This window comes from Hypomesus nipponensis, chromosome 19, assembly GCF_054491055.1.
Source record: "Hypomesus nipponensis isolate SF chromosome 19, ASM5449105v1, whole genome shotgun sequence".
In the NCBI taxonomy this organism is placed as follows: Eukaryota; Metazoa; Chordata; class Actinopteri; order Osmeriformes; family Osmeridae; genus Hypomesus; species Hypomesus nipponensis.
The window spans coordinates 12184103-12202128 of record NC_140379.1 but is presented as its reverse complement, the minus strand read 5'-3'; the positions used below and the strand labels follow the sequence as shown (position 1 = coordinate 12202128).

At 40.8% G+C, this 18026-nt stretch overlaps 1 protein-coding gene across 1 annotated transcript; it reads right to left on the bottom strand.

The window, feature by feature from the left end:
• Positions 1 to 1100: 1100 nt before the first annotated feature.
• Positions 1101 to 17777, bottom strand: LOC146247070 (Krueppel-like factor 13). Its single transcript, XM_084682619.1, has 2 exons — positions 17008 to 17777; positions 1101 to 6293 (listed from the first exon to the last, which is right to left on the bottom strand). The coding sequence occupies exons 1-2, from the start codon at positions 17441 to 17443 to the stop codon at positions 5992 to 5994; spliced, it is 738 nt and encodes a 245-aa protein (XP_084538745.1). The 5' UTR covers positions 17444 to 17777; the 3' UTR covers positions 1101 to 5991.
• Positions 17778 to 18026: the final 249 nt, after the last annotated feature.

The following is an 18026-nucleotide window of genomic DNA, read 5'->3' as shown; positions in this document are numbered from 1 at the left end:
CAAGGTAACAGCCCTCTAGCAATATTATCCCCAAAAATAAACTTCAAATAAATGTTGATGAATACATTTATTACCAGACTTAATGCATGCATTAAAAAGGAAAATTGTTAAAATAAACAGACAATAAACAATCCAATATTAGAGGGATTTGTAAAGGAGATCCTGCAAAAACAAGTAAACAAAGTTTTTTTTTTTTTAAGTAAAAAGATGCAGCAGAGCAACAAGAGTAACACATTATTATTCATAGACTAAATTGTTGGTGTATAATTTCTGGGCTTGTACATTTCCAACACTTCAACAACAAATGCAGCTTTTAATGTATTGATGAGGGATACGCCACAACATCATTACTGCACTACAGGAAACTAGCAGTGATATACATTGTTTAAGTAAATACATTGGCTTGACCTGTACTTGGCATTTATATTTTGATTGCACAGATAAACCAAGTTAGAAAGGTAATGAGGGGCACCCAACTAATGAAAAAACCTATAGGATTGTGAAATATTACAAATAAAAGGTGACCCCCTCAAACACTAAAAACATTGTGATTCTACAGAGGTTGCAAGACAGAATCCATTTCTGCTAAATCAAACTAGAAGTCACATATTTCTGCTGGCACCTACTAGTGTTTGTACATCTATGTGGTCAGACTGGGTTCAAGACAACCAAACCAACAAGGTAGAGGACCATACATTCCAACATATTTTCCTTTGAGGGGGCTTAAGTAATCATGTGACTTACCATGTGGACTACAGGGGCCCTCATTGATGGATAAGAACTTAGTCCACTGTACATAATGTTTCTGAACTGACAGACAGTTATCCAACTAGTCTCACTGGAGTTGATCCGCAGGTCAACATATACCAAGAAAGGTTGAATGTAATTCTCAGCTTTCAGTTCTAACTGCACATTGTGCTTTACTTAGAGATTAATGACACTACATATCCCCAGGGCTATACTTGCATAGGGCTAATGTGTACACTTTTGAACAGTCTACTCTACTGTAATAGTGATGCAGACAAGAAAGATTGACTAAAAAAGTAACTCAATTGTAATGTTTTGACCCCACCCACAATAAATACTTTTGGAGGCTAGAACAGCATATCAAGTTCCTTTTATTTGTAGTACATTTTTTGAAAAGCAGAATAATCAATGTACTAGGTTGGTTCAGTGGGAGGGAGTGGTCAAAGGAATATCTGATATGAACTATCACCTGTAGCTGAATACTTTGGTAACTATTACTGGATGAAAAGTAGGCCACTTTTCTGATCATTTCATCATGACACATTTTCCCGTAGACATTACAGACACTACAATTGTTGCTGTCAAATCTGTTAACATTGGATACATGTATGCACAGATACATACACTCAACTTGTCACTGGGAGCTTAATGCAATGTTTAATAGGATTCACCTCCTAGCATTTCATTCTTAGCGTTTTCTTTTCTACGCTGCTAAAGCACAATGACTATTCAATAATGCTAAAATACATAAATAAAAAAGCCAACTAAGAAAAAGTTTATAATATATCTATGACTTGTAAAGAATAGTAAATGAATCACAGTCAAAAATATATATAATACACATTCAAAAATAAATACATTACATAAAAAGAGGGACAGATATGTTGGTTTGACGCAAAGCAGTGTACATGACTTGAATGAAATATGAATCATTTGGAACAGGCATTGAGTATACAAACATTTAACCACCATTTTGCTACAACTGACGGCTCTTGTGCTATGTCACAAAAATCGAGAGAAGCTGGGAAGAAAATTCAGAAATGAGACAGTACAAGCAACTATCCCTTGTCAGTCAGATATAAAGCAAATTAAAGTAATAAAATTCAAAAAAAATCTATGGACATTTGAGTTTCTGCTCTTGTGTTCAGTTGTCACAAGACATGTTTATTTACAAGAACATCTTTTTTAAATGTAATGTCAAACTATGATAATGGACAACTGGATGTAAATATCTCTGTTTGTGGAATTATTTTTGCCTTTGGCACACTATATTTAAATTTCAGTAAGACATAACCATTTACTTCCACAACCAAGTCATGCATAATGACATAATTACACCAAAAACATTGGAAAAAGCAAATAGAGAAACCTATGTCAATTTCAACAATGGAGTAACAAATTATGTCAAGGAAAATGTTGTAAGCATGTTAAGAAGAGATTACAATTACAATATACACTAAACGTATTTCCTTTGAATACATCTTTTGGAATACTTCCCTGCTGTGTCACCAGTTTATCTTTGTGCAGATATGATACAGTATACAGTATGTTTATAACGCTTTGCATAATATGCATGAGAAACATTAAATAATATCCCCAAATAAAAACATGATATGGACACTCGGGTGATAGCAAAATGTACAAAACACAAATCAAGTTACAATGATAGAAATACTAATAATGACAGAAAGTGAGAAAAAGAAAGTGACCATACCATACAAATGCCTGGTCGTCATCAATAAAAAAAAAAGAGCATTTTCAAATCACACAGCATATCTTACTAAATAATTTCTCAACAACCATACTGAGGTTCCAGTTAAAAAGGTGGCCATCTTTGAAACTGTTGATTGATGCACTTGACTGACCCAATACTCCCACCTTCACTCCTTGTTGTAAAGTTATTTTATCCAGGCCCTAAAACGTTGAATATGCTTCAACAATTCTTTAAATGACAGTACATTAATATAAATCCACACTTACTGACATCATATTTGGACTGGAACACCACTTTGTTTGAATATGGGTAAAGATGAACAGCAGACTGAATGGACGAATCTTTTTAGTTTTTTATCTGTCATGGACAAAAGGTGTATGAAACATCCTGAATGAACAGCTTAACACCAGTCACACCCTGTGGTAGGGGTCTCTTGGATGCCAAGCAGGTGACAAAATAAAAAATGTTGTCACCCTTGGTCTCTCATGCAACTATTATTGTCATGTTGAGATACTATCACAAAAAACACTTCACTGATGGAATTTATACGAAACTTCTCCTGTATCGAAAGGAGTCAAATAGGCTGAGGGATATGTCATTGAGGGATCGCACAGCCCGACGCAACTTTGAAATGCTAGTTGTCTGTTTTTAATTACTTTTACAATGAGCTCTTAAAGGGTCTAAAGCAGGGCTGTCTCTTTCTTCCCTCCTATTTGCACTCTCTAGTCACTGAGGAATCCCATGAGTCAGACATCAAACTGAAACCTTATAAAACAGTGTGAGGGTTATCTAAGAGTAAGTCTACTGTGGTTTTATGACTGGGAATGCTGCAGTGGTGATGCAGTGTGTTTTCATAAGGGGTGTTGTCTTTATGGACGAGGGAGGGAAAAAGCTGATGATGGCTCTTTTTAGGTGACTGGGAAAATGGGGCCTTGGGGAGAAGCAAGGGGACAACGCTGGCCATTCACAGGCTGACACCTGCTTCCTTCCCCACAGAAACATTCCTAGTCCTCTCCAGCTGGACAAATCCTCTCCCCCCTGTGTATGTGTGTGTGTGTGTGTGCATGTGTGTCTGTGTGTGTGTGTGTGTGTGTGCATGTGTGTCTGCGTGTGTGTCTGTGTGTGTGCACCAATCAGCGTGCAATTCGACTTCTCTGTTGAAAGCCAACACTGAAGCACAGGAACAGCACAGCCAAGTCCATGGCTTATCCCATTGAGAACCTCAAGCAGATTTCCTCAGGAGGGAGATGTCTGAGGTCCTTTCACTATTTCAGACCTGATTCCAAAAGCACAGCCAACATTTACCAAAGGTTTTTGATACATTGTACTGATTGACATAAGCATTGCTGTGTTGAAAGCTAGCTAGGTCTTGAATTTCCTAGATTCGTTTTTCCTGAAGGTTTCATTGGGTCTTGAGAAGGGCCTGTGCCAAGTATTTTCTTTAAATACTTCCAAAGAAGTACAAAGGGGACTCTTGCATCTAACTTCAGAAAAAAGAATAGATTTTGAGGGAGAATGCTATGCAGCAAATATCTTTCTGAGGCTTTATAGCCTGTTCCCTATGATGATAAAGTTGTAAAGCAATTGTAATGTCCATCTTAAGGAAATAAGCATACGGAAAACTAAGGGACTACTGGATCTATAAAGAGAGCACTGGGTGTGTCCCATCATTCTTAATCAGAGGCAGTGGTAAAGGCTGGATTGTACAGTACACATGAGAAGACACCATGGTCACATCTGCAAGGAAAATAGTCTCCATGCATGATTTAACAATGTTTAACATTATGCTTATCTGTAAAGGAGACTTGACTCCTCTCCCGTTTTAGTCGAAGTTCCCTCTGAGAGAACATTTTCCATTGTAAGTGTATATTAACAGTGCATAAATCACACAATCATCAGCTCAGTGTGAAAATCAAACACAGTCTCTTGCCTATACTCCTAAAAGCTACTTTTTTGTTCTCCATCTATGGCTGCACTCTTCTTTGGGCGGTTGTCAAGTTTCTCATGATGTTTTCACAGGGTTGAAGGGTGAGGTTCTAACTCGCTATGATCTCACTGGGTGTTCCCTCCAGCTGATAAAACTAGGCTTTCATTTTATGTCTTTTATTGTACCTCATGGTCCCCTCATTCTGCTGTATCAATCCCTAAGTCCACCTGCAATAGATACTGGCACTGGACTTAACTTGACATGAACAAACTAAAAGTCTCTTCATGACTCCTTTAATGAGTCTTTTCCTTCGCTACATCGTCCCATCAATGGGGACGGATACAGTTTCAACGCCAACACCCTCTGATAAGACACCAAGGCTTGGTGTGTGTGAGTCCAACCTCCACAAAGTACCGGAACAAACCTGATCACGGGCCACTCTTGATCAAACAAATGCTGTCAGGAGGAGTTATATTGCTTTAGTCATCTTCTTAAATATTCTTATTGTAGCCTCATTAAGTAATGTGCAGGCTTTTTCCAAGATGAGGGAATGTTCTCCTCCAGGTCAATTCAGTTTTTAGTGACTATGTTCTCAGTATCTTTGAAGCAACCTTTCTGATGGGGTGTCTCACCAAAACAGTGTAATACTCTTCCTACACTTAAGTCTTTGAAAAAGACAGGGGAGACTCCCCTCTGAAACAATGGTCTAATGTAGAGGAATAGAGATTAGCCATGAAAGTGAGGGTGCTTAATGTCCAGTCTGAAAAGTCAGTCCAGTAGATGTTCAAGTTACGGCGTTTCTTTCTTACATACTTTCCTTGATTGATGCTGTGCACTGTGTGTGTGTGTGTGTGTGTGTGTGTCTGTGTGTGCGTGTTTCTGTGTATATGTGTCAACATTGTATTCATTCTTTCAAGCAACCGAGGCCTTCCCTGAGCAGGGCAGAATTTCAACACACGTTGAAATGCCGGTAAAGTGATGTCTGTATTGTGCAGTCAAGTTAAGTGGATACAAATCATTTTCTTAATCCTGAGGTGTAAATGTGATCTGCTTTTAAATGAAGGTTGCACTATAACATAAGATTACACAATTGTCCTAAAAAATGTGTTCTCTATTAACCAATGTATCTTATTTAAACTGTCAGAGGCTTACAATAGAAATAATATAGATAGTACACGTTTGTAAATGGAGATATAGCCATGAAGAAGGCATGTATGTCTTTGTTGAGTTGCTTAAAGAAATTGCACTACAATAAGCAGGTACGTACGACACAGTACAGCAAGCGTAGGATTGGCAAAGTAGGTTCATATGCAACTGTGTTGTAGAAGTGTCATTGGAATTTCACCCTGTTAGAAGCTCCAATTAAAGGACAAAACTGAGGGAGGCTGGCAGGTATGGCCCTGTCCCCAATCAAAGTTTCCACGGCATTAAAGTAGACCAAGTAGATCAAGGGTGAGGTGGTGGGGGGGTACCAAAGTCCCTGGACAGAATCCATTGAACAGTCCACCATTATGGTTGAAAGAGTCGATGAGACTGGGGTGTGTCTTATGAGTGTGTCTGAAAGTGGAGGTGGCAGGGCAGAGACTGAAAGTGCTGCAGGGCTTTAAGGCGAGTTGGCGGGACTGAGGGTGGGGCTAGATGCGTCGGAGCGGCTGTAGTCGCTGAGGGAGCCAGGTCGGTTACTGTTGACGGCTCCGCCGTAGGGCCTCTTCAACATGCCAGGCTGGAAGTCGGAGTGGCGGCGTGCATGCTTCATGAGATGGTCACTCCTCATGAAACGCTTGTCACACAACGGGCACCCAAACTTCTTCTCCCCAGTGTGGGTGCGGTAGTGGCGCGCCAGCTCATCTGAGCGGGCAAACTTCTTGTTGCAGTCAGGCCAGGTGCAAGGGAATGGACGTTCTCCTGAAAAACAAACACAAGATAAGCGATTCAACTCATCATGCTTTATTTCCAAATCCCATCACAATATAATCTGAAACTGAATAAGCAAATAGGCTAGACAAAACACTTGCAAGCTACAGACCAAACACACAAGTAAAGGGAAAACAAAACTGTAGCCACTCATTGTTTGTTGGTCCTCTTAGAGTCCCTCTGATGAGAGATAACCCTTAGGTGACCTTTGCACCGCACCTGACCCCTGATAGTGTCAGCAGATGTAAATCTACTTCACAGGTTTTTCAAGGAAAACATGCACACACTGTAAACGTATCCAAAACATCTGCAATTCCTGGACGTTCTGTTCTGGTGGGAATGTTGAGGCCTGCTCTAGGTCAACAGTCTATTTTAGCCCCACGAGATACCATGTGCATCTGTCTTCAAATAAAAATGGAATGTCCTGTTTCCTAGAATCATTTGTGAAGCCTTTTTTACATGCAAGACTTTAATGCAGACCTAAATGTATTTTTTCATAGCTAAAATGCAAACCATTTCACCAAAACCAACATATGATCATTTCGTCTGCTGAGCTAAATAGGGTTGGGTGAACAACAGCACAAAAAGGAACTCCAGGGTTTCACTAGGATTTCTTATATATAATTTGAATGGTGGCCTTATCCTTACATGCAATCGATAAAGATCTTGAAATAGCAATCCCAGTTCTCATTCCAGCACACGACAGCCTTGGAGTGTAAGGTAGCTCACTCCTTTCCAACACCATTTGCAAGAAACCTAGATTTCAACACATGACCACTGAGAACCAGATGGCAGACAACAAAGAACCAGCACTTTTCCACTGCACTTACACAGAGCAAATAACCTCTTATCAGGTGAAATAGGCATTCAATATCAAAAAGAAAACATTGCTGTAGACATATTGTCCTTAGAGGGGTGGAAAAACAAGCAGGAACAAAGATCTCCATTCTAGTGCTTCCTACCACTAAACGTGCAGTCCCAGAAGCCAAGAGTGAAACACATGATATGCAGCCTGTCCACATACACACACACAGACACACAGACACACACACAGACACACACACAGACACACACCCACACACCCACACCTGATCACTACCGTAAGACTAGCCCTCGTCACTAGGTTACAGAGATCAAGTCAGTAGAATGCAAAGCAAACCGAGACTCCCTTGGCTTCTCACGTCCCTCAAGACTTCCAGCCTCCCTGCGCTATACATCTCAATAGAATACACATACACATAGATCCTAACAAAACTAAAACCAGGTACTGTTACATCAGTGTCACTATAACTGCCAAGTTAACACTCCTTCTTTAATCCATCATTTGAGAAGTCAATCACTAGACTGGTGGATGTCCTGTATGATTCTGACTCACACACACAAAAGGCTCAAAGCACCGGTGAGTCAAAACCACAGACCTTCAAGCTAATCCACGTCGCTGGGTAACAGATCCATGTGCTACAATATTTAACAGGCTATCAGATGTGATTGGATCTGGGAGTGGCATGGCGACGCTGACTGAGAGATATCAGTCTTCAGGTATCGCAACACCTCATGGTATCGAGTGAATGAATACTCCGTAAAACTGAGCAAAAATGTATGGCATGTGGCAAAGGCGGCTTAGGTAATAAGCTCCTTCTGAGCTTCTTTATCGACAACTGTTGAAGAGATTTAGAAATATGTACCATAAACAGAGTTGAAAGCAACACAAAACAGTACATATGGTGCAGCAGTATATAGGCATAACATAGCATGAGAGCATAATGCAGAGGATGTCACGCCATAGGTCTGCACATAATATGTTGAATAGTAAACCATGGTTAGAAGTTTTCAGATCTGGGGTTATGCTTCTGTTTATGAAAGGGCCTGGTGTTGAGAATGTCTCTTGTACTGTTAGTCCAGTCGCCACATGGACCAAAACATTTGACAAACCACTGAAAGTTAGGTGTGCTCCTCCCACGAGGAGTGTGGTGACTAATGACAGGTACGAGACAGACACGTACACACACACACACAGTGAACCTTCTGCTACTCTGACTGCCTCTCCCCGTCTGAATCTGAAGAAGATAAGAGAGTCAGATGGAGTCAGATGGCTGAGCGTTGAGGGAGTCGGGCTAGTAATCAGATTGCCGGATCGATTCCCTGGGGAATGCCCTGAGTTTACTGTAAGTCGCTCTGGATAGGAGCGTCTACTAAATGTAATGTAAATGTAAGAGAGAGGCTACAACCATATGTCAGCAATAGACTTCTGCAAGGACAACATCTCACTGCTCATGCAACATGCAGGCTCCAACTCCCCCACAACACAACAGTAATTGCCCTCTCAACAACTGACAATAAAAGCCAACGACCGGGAAATGCCTGAATCAAACAAGTTTTGTTGTTTATACCTTCCTGTTATAATTACAGAGCCCAAGTTGGCCTTATATAAGTACATAGTGCTCAGGATTGTCTGACTGTTCAGTAACATGACACCAGCTTTGTTTTTGTGATGGGTAGAGTACGACCAGAACTCTGGAGAAGCTTTGAAAACAACCCTCTTTGTCCTTCTGAGGGAACAATGAAGCGAGCTGCAGTCAAGTGGAGTCATTGTTCCAAAACAAACACACTAATGAGCATCAGGCATGCTACTCCTGTACAACTGATTCCTGTAAAATAAATATAAATACCTGTAGTGACCCTGCGTGTGTGTGTCTGTGTGTGTGCATGTGTGTGTGCATAATGTGAGTATTTGTGAGTGTGTGCGCATGTGTGAGTTGGCGTGCATGTGTGTGTCTCTGTGTACTTGTGACTTTTGTCCAAAAGGAACTCGTTTATAAGGTTATGCATTCACAAGTTGTACCTGCAACACTGTACCCTGTCCTATCAAAAACACACAGACACACACAAACACAATAAATCTTTCTCAGAAAGGGCCTGACAGTTAGGGAAGCATTATATGGGACAGACTAAGAATTAACACATTGACCCACTTTCAATGTGAAGCTGTTATATACGTGTGTGTGTGTATTTTTGTTGTTTGTACATGTGTGTGTCTGTGTCTGTGTGTCTATCTGTCTGTCTAGACCTCCAATGTGGCCAAAGCCACAGAGAAGAATTTCCCTTCAAGCCCTGTCCATTATGTCACAAGTAGCTGACTGGCGTAAATGTCCTCATTCATGGTTACTGGTCACAGGAGCACCGCAGAACACTCTTAGTTCATTTGAAGGTCAAACACACACACCATTTCTGAAGTCACCCCTATTGAATTAAATAACACATGATTGAGCTTGATGATCACATTTCTGCCCTTGTCTATTTATGAATGTGAAGAATTACTAGGAATTTGTGTCCAGTTTAAGGAAAATAGTTTTCAAGTTTAAATGAATTCAATAATTTAGAAAAGCACACCACATTACAGTTGCTTAAAGTTGTAAAGAAAGAAAAGGTCAGTGACAGTATTAATTATACAAAGTAATATGAGAAAATACCATGTTTATGTATTTGGGCATTAGAGCTGCAGCTGTGAACTTTGAAATGCAATCGGTGGTCATAAGTGAACAAAGACACAAAAACAGTCCCACGCTTAAAGAAGACTGCCCCAGCATGCAGAGCAACAGATGACTGAACCAAAAAGAATGGTCACCAAGTTCAAACCCATCATCTGCAGACAGATTGGCTTTTGTCACACTCAAGTACGTGTGGAGAATGAATTTTAACAACCTTCAGAAAGGCTTGACAATTGCGGGCCCTACAATCTATTGTAAGTATTTGCAAGACAATATGCTAGTAGACAATAGTAAGAAAGACAATATCAGGATTACATTTCAGACTTTTTGATCATAAGTCAAATCACAAAATAAGGGAAAAGGCTATAATTTATGATGCTAATAGCAAATGAAGCTGAAGCCGGGGGGGGGGGGGGCAGGTTTCCTGGAATTTAACCTGAAACTATCTGATGTTATCAAAGTGCTGAGGAGCGTGTGGGAGAACTGAGAGTACTACTTTGAGTCATTGACTCACACCGCTCTCTTGGTGCACTGTCCTCTTGCTTCCCACTGTGGCAGCAGACTGGTGTGATTGAGGGGTGTTTGTATATGTGTGACTGTGAGATGCATGTGTGGTCACAAACTCAATGAGAAGACTTACCAAATGCTCACAACACTGAAACAGAATGTACTGTGTATCTCACCCAATACCCAAATCTGACCAGTTATGACTTGTGAGGTATGATGACTTCAACTTTAAAATACCAGATGTGACAGATGCATGAAAAACATCTGGATCCAAATGTCAAACTGCACACATCGTCCCCGAAGATGCTCCCAGTCAAAGTGAACATGAGATTTTAATCTATAGTAAAGGTTAAGGCACTCTGCATGTACAAAAGCAAGCTCAGTGACAGCTATCCTCTCTGATAGCAATATCAAGGAATCTGATAAAACCTCAAACTCTCAAAGCACAAATAGTTCACATATTTACAGCAAAACTTACTATTAAGGTTCTCTGGCTATGATTCTCTGATTTGAAATAATTTCCTTATCCAAAACAAAAATATCTCTGGTAACTTTGCACTAGCTTGCAGAACAAACTAGCAAGACCAACACATCTACTATGTCTGCAGCCAGGCCACAGCCAGAACAATATACATCAAGCTATGGAGCCACATATTGCTAGTTAAAGCTGACAATAACATCAGAGGGGAAAATGAGAAGCACCAACATAACCAAGATGGCGACATAAACAAATCCAGATGTCTACGCTTAACGACTCCTTCGCACACACTTGTTTCATTGAGGATCACTAAAATCCATGTGAACACCAGAAACGGTCTGAGCACAAATGAGATTAACCCTTCAGCTCTGGCCTGGGGTGTGTGTGTGTGGGGGGGGGGGGGGGGTGAGGGGGAGGGACACTTTAGAGCTAAAAACAGCCTAAGACTCTTAACAGGTGGGAATAGCAACTCAACTAGTTAATTCATGTCCAACTTTCTAGTGCTTCTACCTTTGACTAGTCCCATGTAATTTAGTGCAAACCTAGATGCTTTTATACAACAAATTACAGTAAACAAATTAACTGTATGACAAAATCCAGTCTTACAAGACCAACGCCCACATCCACTGTTTAAAGAATACGTAAACTTTGCTCCACAATGGAGGGATTCATAGCAAGTTGTTTCTTGAATGCTTTAGTTACAATAAAACTACCCGTCCCATAGGTGGCAGGGGCACAACAGTCTTCAAGTGGAAATTGCTGGAAAGTGGTGTTAGTTTCAATGAGGGGACGGGCAGAGGGGAACGAGTGCACCACTGAATGTGAAACTACAGTGACCCCTCCCACAAAGGTAGCCCACCCCACCATCTGCTGAATGTTCCTTTTCTTCCACATTGACATGGACCCCAGACTGTCTGATTCATTACTGTGGGGTAGGGTGTGTGTGTGTGTGTGTGTGTGTGTGTGTGTGTGCACGTGCATGCGTGTGTGTGTGTGTGTGCGTGTGTGTGTCGTACTGACTACACATAGGTAAATAGTATGATCCTGGTAGAAAGACCTCTCTGTTTCACTCAGCCTGTATCACATATAGAATACACATTACATTAATTTTATTAGCAAAAATATATAAGGAATCCCCAGGCATCAGGCTTGGTCTGACAGATAAAAGCATTCCTGATGTGGACCTCAATATGGTTTATTCTGTTCTGACAAAGTGCAAAGGCAGTTTAACAAATAGCCTACATCAATCCAGAGTATGGACTGAATTTATTCATATTGTAATGACTTCAATACTTTAGCTGTGTGTGTGCACGCGTGCATGTTTATGTGGAAGCACATTCTGCATGTGTATGTAAGCTTTTATACATTCTTGCATTATGGCCTATTATGATGCTTAGAGATAATCTCAGACCAAAGGCCACTGGTCTGTTCCTTCCTTGTTCATGGAAACCAACACCCTACTGTCTGCTGCTATGGCACAGTCTCAGAATGGCCAACTGCTCAGTTCTACTTCCACTGAGAGACTGCCATATTGAGACAAGGGAAGAAGAAACTTGGTTCTTTCATAAAACACACTCAATACAAGCCTGGATGTCTATAGCCCATAGTGGTAGATGGTTATTTATGGTTGTAGATTGTAGTCACTGTCGTTGGCCTGTTCAAGCGTCCATTCTGGATGTGTTTCTTGGGAAAAGGCCTAGGTAGTCAGCCCCTACCTAGCCTACCTTTCCTTAGCCAAAAGTCACAGTGAGTACCAATCTGGCCATATTGGTCATTTGGACAAGGGACAGAAAAGATGTCAGGCTGTTTCCTAGGACAGAGCGGACTTCCTTAAAATGGGTGCATGTTCTGACAAGGGTGGTTACGGTTGGACCGGTTGACCTTCTGCTTGACCCTTGGACTTGTTTCCCTGTCTTTTTTGTCAAGGATACATTGAAGATAGGACAGGCAGATATCAGAGACCCCTCTTGCTCTATCTCAGCGTTCAGATAGAAGGAGACAGATGGGAGAAGATATGTGCCACACAATATTCCTAGTGAGGGGAGATATGAGTTTGGCAGATATCTACTCGACTGAATATTGCCACATTGCTGGAAATGGTGCCTAGTGACCCTCAATGGAAATGGAGGCTGGTACTTTTCCACCACTAAGGCTCTTTATTAAAGCTCCTGGGGCTTAGATGCATGGGGCACATGGGTTCCCAAAGAGGTCGGTCAGTGAATTGTGTCTTGGAGGGATGGGGAGTGAGAGGGGTGATCATGCAATGACAAAAGCCAAGGACAAAGACCTCAGCTCCAGACAAAAAAGCAAACAGACTGTGAAATATGTTGTCACAGCTTTTGTCTATGTGGATTTATGTATTGGTTCCAGTTTTGTTTCAAGTAAAAAATGTAACTACGGTAGTGTATGTATAGTACATGTAGTAATATGGCCTTTTGAGTTTAGTTTATCCACTTACTAACTACTACTACTAACACTAACTGTTACAGTACGTACAGTCAGGTCTCAAGCTTGTCACTATTTTGAAATACGGCAGTACTCACCAATAAGGTTGTTTACACCAATACAGAAGTATACACCAATTATGGCAGTAAACACTAAACTCAAGCAAGTGGAAGGGAATTGGTTCTATGGCATTGCTTAATTACAAAGAACATTCATGTTGATATGCATCTCATCATTGCCCTTTACATTTACATTTAGTCATTTAGCAGACGTTCTTATCCAGATCGACTTACAATAAGTACAGGGACATTAGGGTGAAGTGCCTTGCCCAAGGACACAACGTCATTTGGCACGGCCGGGAATCTAACTGGCAACCATCAGATTACTAGCCTGATTTCCTAACCGCTCAGCCACCTGACTCCCTTTGTGACATGCCAGGCATACATCCAAGACTGAACAGACAATTTTCAGAGACTTCCTGGTTACATTCACAGCAGACCCTTCTGTTGAATTATGCTCCCTTCATCCCAGTCTTTGAAAGACATAACACTGCAGCTACAGAGGAAAAGCCTTCTCCCCTGTTGGAAGATCAGACAAAGCTGTCTGGTAACCTTAGACCCCAATCTGAGGTAACCCCAAATTAACAAACCCCAATCTTTAGAACAGCAACCCTTGAATTATCTGCTTTCACCTGTGTGTACAACAATTTACTGAGGAGAACTTGTCAATGTGACTTTTTATACTTTATATGCTCATAAAGCATTTTGAACAAGTAGTAACAAAGATTAATTAATCAAAATATGTATATTGTGTCATACAGGTTTTATGCAGTCAAGAATTTGGAGTAACAATATCATAAAATGTGTGAATAAACTAAACTTGGTAATTATTCTTTTTCATATCCCCTTGAGCTCTTGGCATCTGTTGATTCCAAGAGCAATTTCTAAGCTTGCGATAATCTCCATTATGACTTTCAAAATAGTATTCAAGGGAAACAGTATGTTCCAGTTTTTCCATCTACTGTATCTAGATGTGAGTTATGTCTTTTTTATCCTGCAAGGGAGGTGCTGTCATTAATTCCTAAGTGATATCCTCAGCATATCCTCAGGCTATTTTGACTATCTCTTACAGACACACTTGAACATACTCAGACACCAATTATTATCTTCAGGCAATTATCAATAGTGTACAGTATTAACAGTTCTCCATGACGAGGAATAATAAACCCCACAATGACAAGGATTTTCAAAAATTTTGGAGGAACAAAACATGACAATATCACAAAAAGGGTATTCGTTGACAAAAGCCAGACTTTGACTAAGTGCAGAAATGTTTCAGTTCCTAGAACTAAGTGTGGGGAACTCCTTGTTCTTTCTGCTTGACTGGAAGAGACTGGGGAGGAAACTGCTGAGTGCAAAAGAAAGCTACTCCAGGACAGAGCAAGTTGGCTGAGCCTGAGCTGAACTCAAATGACCCACATTCTCTGATTACCCAACGAGAGACGGAAAACATATTATCTGAGCAGAGTACTAGTCGGTCAAGAGCCAGTAGAAGGAAGAGAGAAGGAGACAAAGAAAGAAAAGAAAAAAAGGATAAGTGGAGAGACACTGAGAAGAAGGAGTGACATAGACAAATGCAAACTGTTGCTTTCACTTCCATGTGGCACCTTATTTTGCTCAGTGCCTTTGTTTCAACAGCTGTATGTTCTCTGTGTCCAATATCTGATATGTGTTCCAAGGTTCTCTGTGTACAAGACAAGAGATGTGTTCCAAAGTTTCAAGTGAGCTGTGGGCAAGTTTACAGAAAACAGGGAGAAGCAAATGTCACAACAATTGACAAATGCATTGACTGCACTGACCAAATATAATTACAACAAATCACAGTAAAAGATCTCAAAATGATATTGAAAGCTGAAACGTCTGTATTTACACAAGTCTAACTGAGAAAGAAGTAATTCAAGTGGCATAGTTTTCAAACAACAGCAGGAAATACCTTGCACAGGCGCTACTCTGCTCTACGATCTGCTTACCATCTGTGCCGTCACAGACACATAGCATAACACCGGCTAACCTCATATGAACATATCCTGGTTTCACCCTGGATATACGTACACACCCTGTCACGCTCACTCTTAAGCATTTGGCAGGAGAACACTGTGCTGGAAATGTGAAGGAAGCACCAGGTCAGGCCCAGTTAAGGTAACATGTTAATCTAAGTAGAAGTCCCCATACAATTTTGAGAGTATTAAGCCACAGAATTCTGTGTACCAACCAAACGCTTTCTACTCCACAAGTTGAGATCCGACCAGTCTAGACAAAGTGTCTGCATATTTTTATTTTGAGGTAGGGTGTCACTAAACTAGGAAGCTCTGGACTGGGTCTTGGAGTTCACACAGATATAGTAGTTTCAATTTAAGTCTGCTTAAGAATCTTGTGTGGGGTATTAACTTTACTACATTCAAACCACTGTACAATTTGTACAATTTATACAATATTTTTTTCAACTAAATAATACACATTTCTGTCAACTAGTATCCTATTTTTAATCATTTTTCACACTTCAATCCTTTGCTCTCTTCTTATGGTAGAACCTATAGTGGGCATTTATCTGACAACTTCAGATACACAGTATGTTGCTTTAAAAAGATTTTCTATGAGCTTTTGAGAATACCTTTGCTACATCAAAGCAATTGCTTCTTCTGTCTTTGATCATGAAATATTGTATAATTGTGGAGACTTGTCACATGGCCTTGGAACATGAAAGGCTCAAACTATTCCAGCTGTGAAACAAGAAGTTTACAGTACTGCATTCCAGCACATTTTATATAGAGAAGAAAGCCAATAGAATCCCAAGATGTTCCTATCATGGGATTGCTCCATTGAAGGGGTGTCAGTATTGTGTTGTTAACTCCCAGATTAGGTCAGGGGTCAGGGGGTCAAGAACAAAGTGACTATTCTATGCTCATATTGATAAGAGATATAAGAACATAGTTGTATTTATAAGAACGTTATGGGGAGATGCTCATGAAAAAGAAGCATCTTCCCAATGTAAGGAACCTAACTCATGCGTTTGGAACCTCCTTCTCTCCCCTCTCTCTGTTTCTGAGCTCAGCTAGCTGAGTCTGTTGCTGGCCAGATCAGCTGGCAGGCTGTCTGGCGGGGGTGTGGTACATCACAACAAAGAGCTTAGAGTCAGACAGGGAACTGCAGAACTTGCCAACCCCCTATAACCTCTCCTATTGGATGTATAGTATATGGAACTATGTGGTATAGCAATAAATTGTATTTAAATGTCTAAAACCTTTAGGAGATTTCAAGCTCTAGGTTTGTTAGGCTATGTGGGAACATTTTTTCACACTCGGTACATTTATTTAATTATATTGAACGCACAGTTCCACTGGTTACATCACCTATGCTAGACATTGAGGACTTCTCCACGCACGACCAACTTATTTTCCAGGCAATGACAAGCCACACTGTTATTTCATGTCGCTTTCCAATGTGGCTTGAAAAACGAGCTTTGGGAAGCAATTTTATTTTACAGAAAACCTTTTCTATATGAAGGCAGTTGCGTAAAGATAACTGTGTGGCTGTATGTGACACATTTGCATAATATGCATTGCACACAGATGGCATAAACTGACTCTCACCACTCGAATCCCGACAGCCAGATCAGGGCTAGTGATTGGATAGTAGGCTATTACCGTTAAAAGTTAACTTTGGAAATCTAATTCCCACAGCTTCCTCAATCTGCAAGGTGTATTTTTTTTATTCTTTGTTAAACTGACCTGTGTGCGTCCTTAGATGCGCTTTGAGATGGGACGATTTGCCATAAACTTTTTCGCAACCTGAAAAATGGCATTTGTGCTTTTTTTGAGGAGATTCGGGTTCGATTCGACCTCTGACACGTTTGCCTCTTTGTGTGCGGCCGGGGTCGATGTTCGTGGTAGGTGTGGCAGTACTTCCATCCTCCGAGGCTGTTGGCGATGCGCACTCGTCTGTTATTTTAGTCTGCTCGGTAATATCGGTAGGGGTTTGTTGGTTAAAATCCGCTAGAATCCGAGCCACCACAAATAGAGAAGAATTGTCTTTGATCATTGCGTCCTTCTCTTCCACATTCCTTTGAGAACATGCAGGTTCTGCTTTGGACTCTCTGTTTTCTTTAGGATGCACGATAGCCCGACTGGACATTGACACAAGGCACTCAGCTGCAAAATGATCCATATCCTTTCATATATCCGTCACCAATCTGTCTTGGTGACATTCAAAAATTACAACTTGGCAAAATTATTTCCGTCAACACTTTGATATGATGCTAGAGGTAGCTCGGTCTATCAATAGGAAACTCCCATAATTTACCGGTTTCTCCATAAAACGGTCATCCTGGTAATTGAAAGATCACAGTCGAAGCGTAAATGCGTAAAATGTGCGTCTGACTTTCAGATTCTGAAAACGAGTCAGTTATGACATGTTAAGAAACTTAAAATTAACGAACTCCATCACTGCCGGTGCTCAATCTCCTGCATAATGACAGGACGATGTGCCGACTAGAGCCGTTTCCATGCTGGGGGCGTGTCGCCTAAATGCATAAACGAATGTCGTCATTGCAGCTGCTTATCCATTGGATACCGATGCGCTCCGGAGCGCGATAGCTGTGCCCTCAGTAAACCTGAAATGCAAAGTTGTCCCTGGGACATACTGTTCTGTAGTCAACCAGCTGAAAAAATGTGGCCCGTTGGACCTAGAGGCAAGTAACCTATATATGGCCCTGACACAACAATTCCTGAAAATATGATCGGCATTTGAG